This window comes from Bison bison, unplaced genomic scaffold (genome assembly GCF_000754665.1).
Source record: "Bison bison bison isolate TAMUID 2011002044 unplaced genomic scaffold, Bison_UMD1.0 scf7180017864213, whole genome shotgun sequence".
Taxonomy (NCBI): Eukaryota; Metazoa; Chordata; class Mammalia; order Artiodactyla; family Bovidae; genus Bison; species Bison bison.
Window position 1 is genome coordinate 2,047,014 of NW_011494785.1, and position 7,076 is coordinate 2,054,089.

At 52.1% G+C, this 7,076-nt stretch overlaps 1 protein-coding gene across 1 annotated transcript in view; it reads right to left on the bottom strand.

Moving 5' to 3' along the window:
• Window positions 1–5,848: 5,848 nt before the first annotated feature.
• Window positions 5,849–7,076, bottom strand: part of KCNA6 (potassium voltage-gated channel, shaker-related subfamily, member 6) — a 2,231-nt gene continuing 1,003 nt past the window's right edge. The window contains exon 2 of the mRNA XM_010844987.1: window positions 5,849–7,045. Within this exon, the coding sequence (XP_010843289.1) occupies window positions 5,849–7,045 (1,197 nt within the window). The remainder of the gene's footprint in view (window positions 7,046–7,076) is intronic.

Consider the following 7,076-nt stretch of genomic DNA (forward strand, 5'->3'; position numbering starts at 1 on the left):
TTGTAAATCAAGTAGTCTCCAACAAAAAGGTTTTTTTAATATATGGAACAAAGAGGTGGCAAGAACGCCCTTCTCTAGGAGTTCAGAGCAAAGGGAGGGGAAAGAAATGACCGTCTCCAGCCCCGCAGGGACCTCAGGCCCAGATCAGGAAAGTGGTTCATCACGAGACATGATAACACAGGAACTAGGAGCCCATCTGTCTTCATTCCCAGTGGCTTGCATCTAGAGGCTCTCTCTCAGGAGAAGCCCCAATTCTGCCCCAAGAGAGCCTCGTACCCTGGGGCAGCCCGGCGTCAAGTGGGAGTGAGAGAGGAAATCCTTCAGTTTAAAGAATGGGTTTCTTTTCCTTCCCTAAGTGACCCTGACAAGCTAGAATTAGACCAAACTTTGCTTCCCCAGGCAATAACTCACAGTCAGAACCAATCAGAGCCGGCCCGGCAGGTTCCAGCCAGATTGTCCCAGGAGGACTGCGTTCCTTGGAAATCTATCTTGGCATTTATGGAGAGATGCCGGGGGACAAAACATTGCCAAAAGCAAGGGCTCAGCCAGCCGAGAGAAGGCATGATAAATAGCAGGACTGGAAGGTGTCACGTAAGGAAAAGCACCAAGGGCAGGGAGGGGAAGGAAGGGATCAGTGAGGGGAAGGCAAGTGAGAGCAGAGAGCAATGGCATCTGATGAGCACTCCAAGAGGAGGACTGGCTAAGGGAAGACCCTCACCCCGCTTCTCCTGTTTTCTGAATGAGCCATAAGCCTGCAACACCCGATCAGCCGCTGGAGGGTGGGGAGCAGACCAGGAGAATAACACCTTGGCCCCTGTGTAATTTCTCAAGGAACTCTGAGTTTCCAGGGAAACAGAGATGAGGTGGAATTTTCTGCATTTGTTTGTGAGGTTTTGCCAGTGAAGTATAAACCCCTTAGCTTTGGGTGGGTGGGGAGGAGCGGGGGCAGGGGGGGTGGCAAGTTCATTGTCTTTGTGCTGTCACGAGTCACATCCAACGTGTTTATCCTAGTTCAAGACAAGCTGCCCAGGCTCTACATGGACTAGAAATGGCTTAGTCTGTCTTCAGAGCCAAAAGAAAGGAGCACGTCAATCCCACAATGGTCTCATTGTCAAAATTCAAAACAAAACAAATGGTTCCTAGCACTGGATGGGAGCAACATGAAAGCTCTCAAGTGTCCCCATGCGGCAGAGAAAAAAACTGTCATCCTTCTCGAATATGCAATCTGGTCCATCTTTAGAGAGGCTTAACGTCTAGATTCATAAAACCAAACCATCTCCCAGACAAGACATGAAACTCTGGGGTTATTAGCCTCATGTCACTTAAAAAAAAAAAAAAAACAATTCAGTGACTTTTGTGAGTTAACTTATGAAGTACAACTGTCACTGCAATCCTCTTTTAGAAAATGTCCATTACCCTCATTGGAAAAGACCCTGATGCTGGGAAAGACTGAAGGCAGAAGGAGAAGGAGGCAGCAGAAGATGAGATGGTTGGATGGCATCACCAACTCCATGGGCATGAGTTTGAGCAAATTCCAGGAGACGGAGAAGGACAGGGAGGCCTGGCGTGCTGCAGTTCATGGGGTTGCAAAGGGTCGGACACAACTGAACAACCCTCCAAAAACCTAATATCCTGATACACGTGGGACTCAGTCTACATGACCTCCAGCAAAGAGATGCACAAAGAAAAAGCCTCCTTATAGACCGGTTGGTGAATCTCAAGCCATCTTTCTAAGGAGAGTCGTCCCCTGAACTTCACACCACTAGGATTTATGAACTCTGCTTTTGTTCTGTTTTCAGGATTTGAGAGAGACAGCTCTGAGAACCTTTGAGTGAATTCAGGGCATTCAGAAGGCCAGCCTTAAATTAAGGCTTTTTCTAGGTTAATTCCACTCTATGCTTTCCTCCTACATCCTCTTTCCTGTGTTTATTTCACTGTATCTATAGTGCATTGTCCGGAACTCTTCTGCAAGCTTCTCAAGGTTGGGGACCCAGAGTGAGCAGAGTCCAGTGCTACACAAGCGAAATATTTATCTGAAATATATGAGGTTCTCTTTCTTCTCTCCAACCCGCCTTCTCTATTTTCTACTTGCAGATTCAGGAAATTTCATCAGAGATGTTTTCTAAACCCACAGCAATCTCATCTTGCTTCAGAAACTCAGGACTCCGCCCCCAGAGGTGAGCACACTAGGACAGGATACTGTACTGGCAGGAAAACAGAGAGTCCACCAGCTGGAGAACAACCTTCTGAGCAAACACCCAAGGTCACAGCCATCCTCGAATGCAAAGAGTGAGCCCCACTGAAATGCCCCAAGGTGCTCCCAGCTCCCGAGAAAGTGAGAGAAAGATGCACAAAGAAGGAAGAAGAGGTTCAAATGGCAGATGAGGGAAAGCCAGAAAGGTGAGAAGAAAGCAAGGCAGAGCAAGTGAGACTGCAGAGAAGAAGGAAGGGGGGAAAAATGCAGAGGAAAAGTGGGGGGTGATTTAGAAGGGGGAGTGAAGGGAGATAGCAGTGTGCAAGCAGAAACAGAGGAGAGTAATATAGATGGAGACAGAAACACACGGAAAGAGAGAGAGCGAGGAGGCTGCTTAGGAAAGACAGTCAAAGGCTTCACTCTCCCCAGATGCACGCTCTCCCGCCCCCTTTCTGCCCCTCCCCACTCCTGTTCTCATTTGACCTGAAAGACTGAGCCAGAATGAAATTCCCCAGCAGCAGAACCTACCTCGGGTGCAAAGACGGCCAGCTGTCCCCTTCTCTCCTGGGGCTTCTCAGGCAGAAGGAATCCCCCCACGTCTCAGCTGAGCCTGACAGATCCAGGAAGACCTCTGGGAGCTCCTGCCGGCCCAAGTCAGGTGTAACAAAGACCTGAACCCCTCTGCTGACAGCTGTGAAAACGCCACCCCAGCTGTCATGGCGACATGGGGCACAGATTCCCTCGGTGCTCAGGGAACAAAATCCACATCAAGAGGCTCAGAGTCAAAGGGGGTCACTTGGCGAAATCCATCAGAGGAAGTAGGTCAGGTCACAGCCTCCCAGTTTGTCTTGGATGTCTTTAAGAAGAACCATCTATGAGGTCCCTCCCAGGAGCTAGACATTTCCTTGGGAAGAAGCATCATCTCTCTGTCTTAGAGCAGGGAGGGGCCGACGTGAGTGCTCCATGGTGCTATTATGGACTAAAACTAGTAGCAGCTGCCTCTTGAGAAGCTAGTCCCCTCCAAGGCCATTTCGAAAGAGAGAATATGGTCTAACTGGCAGTTGCCTAGCATTCAAGTTTCTGAAGACTCGAGTGAGATGAGATAGCTCCAGTGATGGGCTGGGGAAACCAGGAAGAAAGGTCCAGATAGGAAGCTTTGGGGATCTGCTTACCCTCATTTTCCAAAGGCCACACATCCCTGTCCCAGCCCTGCCAGCCCCTAAACAACGTTATGTGAGAGGCGTCCCCATTTCAGAAGCTGGGAATACATCGTCTCTCGTTCTCCCTGGCTGCCCAAATCAGAAGATAGAACAGTCTGGAAGGTTGCTACGGCAACCAGAATCCCCGGAGAGCCCAGCTCTTCATAAACCCTTTCCACTCGGGCATGCTCTGACTTGAAATGGTGAGGACGATGAAAACACACACACTCCCATTCTGAGAAGGACACATCCATGTTTCAACATTCACTCTCGACGTGAGCATCCCTTTTGCTTCTGGGTGGGCCTTCTCTTCCCCCCTCCCCCTGAACTGTCAGGAGTAATATTCCAGAACAGATGTGGAAAACTGGCACTTCATAGCCTCAGAGCAGGTGTGTGAATCATGAGCATTTTCTACTGCATTTCAGATTTGGAGAAGCCAAACTCCCAATCAAGATGGTGCTGGCCCTAAAAGGATGCCACTGAATCGCTCCAAAGAGCATCTTCCTTGCTGAAGGGGAAGAAGCAAAGAATAAGGCCCAGTTCAAGAGGCAAGGGAGGGATTTAAAAAGCTAAGGACCCAGAATGGCCTGGATGTGGGCTTTGGACCCAAAGCAGGAACCCTGGGAGGAGGCTTGGCCTATGGGACAGGGGGAAGCAGGGTAACAAGCTAGAAATCATTACAGAAGTTCACGCATTTGCATAGCATCACCCCCAGGATCCAAGCTGAGTTCCTGGGCCATTCCCCAAGAAGTGGGGGTGGGGGGACAGACATCAGTATTCCCATCAAATGGGTGGGGACACCGAGGCACAAAGTGGAACTGTGGCCCCCAAGTTACCCTGTAAAGTGCGGCAACATCCAGACACAGTGTCTCTCAAGAAAACCCTCAAGAGGCTGTACCTCGTAAGTTGGCTCTTCGAGAAAAGCTTTAGAAAAAAAAAAAATTCTCATCAAGGAGTCTTAAAGCCTAGATTATAAAACTGAAAACATGTTAACAGTCCTTTCGGTTTCTGAACTGCACCCAGGAGAGCTCAGAACAGTACATCACAGTTGATCAAGGCAGCAAATGAATGGCAGTGCAAAGAGGAGAAAAAGGGGACGTGGGCAGGTGGTACAGGAAGAGCAGTTCAGTTCACCATGGAAGAAGATGGCTCAGACCAGGTGGAGGCACCACCGGGCATCTCCCCGGTGACAGCCAACGGCTGCATCTCCAGGGCTGGAGCAGGACAATGTTTACCTGACTCAGCAAAAAAAAAAAAAAAACCCTCTACCGCTGAGGCTGTCAGCAAAAGAACAATGCTTCTTCCTTACTCTAAACCGCCTGTCTCATTGCCCGCAAAATGCAAACAGAAACCCACGCTAGCATCCAATGTGTGCTTTTACCTGGCGGCAGATTTAAGCTGGAGTCTGCTTTAGCAAGCCTTCAGCTGCAAACCTAAGTCAGATTCCCAGGAAGAAGGATGGAAGGCTAGAGAGGGCTGGGGGAAGTGAGGGAAAGGAATTTGCTGTCAGCAAAAAGACTCCTCCACCGCTCTGAGATGGCACTGTCTAAGGGACACTGCTTCTCTAAGAAGTGGTCAGGCCAGGTACTTGGTTCCGTTCGGCCATTTCTTGCAGCTCCGTGGTTCCCCTTTGTCAGTTCCTCTGCACAGGAAGGCACCTGAACAGACAGAGTATTTGGCTCTGAGAAGGAGGAGCCTTCCTGGAAGCCAGAGAGTCAGGGGAATCAGAGTCGAGAAAGCTAAGTGGAGACCAGAGACTAACGTCTGTCGTGCCAGGTCACGCTAGAAGAATCCACTGGCCCTTTTGGTCCAGGACTGACCTCTCACGTCCTCCAAATGGCCAAGTGTCATCGTAGTTTCTCTAATTGCATCCAAGATTAGAGACAGATAACATATGTTCAGGCTGTGCAACTGAAGGCTCTCCTAAGGCTTCTCTGCAGAATGACCAGCCGACCTTACAGGGCACTGGAGGAAAACAACAGGATGAGTACTGTTTCTGTCCACCGGCTTTGGCTAGTTAGCATGTGGCCAGAAGCTACGATGGGAGGGTGCATGCCCCAAAGCCAAGGATGCTAAGGAGAAACAAGACCCAGGTATGCCTGGTTTCCAGCCTGTCGACGTCACTCTTCCTAGAGACATCACAAGTCCCAAACGTGAAAAATCAGAGTCTCAAGGGAAGGTCAGATGGAAATCTCATCCACGTGACATAGATGGGCACGAATGGGTGGCACCATTAGAATTTCAAAAATGTCACTTAGATGGAGAAACCTGGGATGCTGCAGGGGTCAAGTAACAAGGCTGACAGTCCAGGTGTATGGTCCTGGCGCCAACCACTGTGGGGTGAGGGAGTCAGGAGGTCACCTGGAGCTGGGGTGCGAGTAGTGGAGGATAAGAAGGGTCCCTACAGAAGGGTGTGTTTGGTGTCTTCCTTCCATGCAGGCACTGCCCGCATCCATCAAACCTCAGTGAGCATCCTTTTCTCTGCATACCCTCGATGTGGTGTGGGAAGGTAGCTGGGTCTCCGCTCCCGGGTGGCCTCTGAGAATTCAGGCTTGCCAAGTCCGCTGTCAGCTGCCTTCAGGTCCGGGGCAGGCTGCCCACAAGTGACGTGGGTATACTGCCCTTGCTCCTCCTGCTCTGTCTCTCGGTGGTAGAAGTAGTTGAAGTTAGAGACGATGACGGGCACGGGCAGGGCGATGGTGAGGACCCCAGCGATGGCACATAGCGAGCCCACGATCTTGCCCCCCACCGTCATGGGGTACATGTCCCCATAACCTACGGTGGTCATGGTGACCACCGCCCACCAGAAGGCATCCGGGATACTGGGGAAGAGCGAATCGTCGTCGTCAGCCTCCGCGAAATAGACGGCGCTGGAGAAGAGGATGACCCCGATGAAGAGGAAGAAGATGAGCAGGCCCAGCTCCCGCATGGAGGCCTGCAGCGTCTTGCCCAGGATCTGCAGCCCCTTGGAGTGGCGTGACAGCTTGAAGATGCGGAACACGCGGACCAGGCGGATCACTCTGAGGATGGCCAGGGACATGGCCTGCTGCCCGTTCTGGCCGCCCCCACCAGTGGCCGACTGCTGCTCCTGCTGCTGCACCAGCTCGGTGCCCAGGGTGATGAAGTAGGGGAAGATGGCCACCAGGTCGATGATGTTCATGATGTTCCGGAAGAAGGCTGGCTTGCTAGGGCAGGCGGAGAAGCGCACCAGCAGCTCGAAGGTGAACCAGACGATGCACAGCGTCTCCACCAGAAAGAAGGGGTCGGTAAAGAAGGAGCCCCCGAGAGTACTTAGTGAGGATGAGCCCCCTGCCACCATTCCCCCGGGGGCGATGCCAGGATGGAAGGTATAGGAGTCACCTTCATCCTCCTCTTCCTCCTGACTGCCCCTGGACCCTGGGGAGACGCCGCCACCGTTGCTTCCACCTCGACCGTCTGCACGGAACTGGGGCAGCGTCTCCAGGCAGAAGATGACGATGGAGATGAGGATGACCAGGACGGAAACGATGGCGATGCCCCGGGCGGGCCCCGAGCTCTCCGGGTACTCGAAGAGCAGCCACACCTGGCGCTGGAAGGGCTGGGAGGGCAGCGGCTTCTCGTCCACGCCACCCTCGGGCAGGCAGCCCTCATCCTCGCGGAAGGCCGCCAGGGCCTCGTCCCCCAGCTGGTAGAAGCGGATCTCC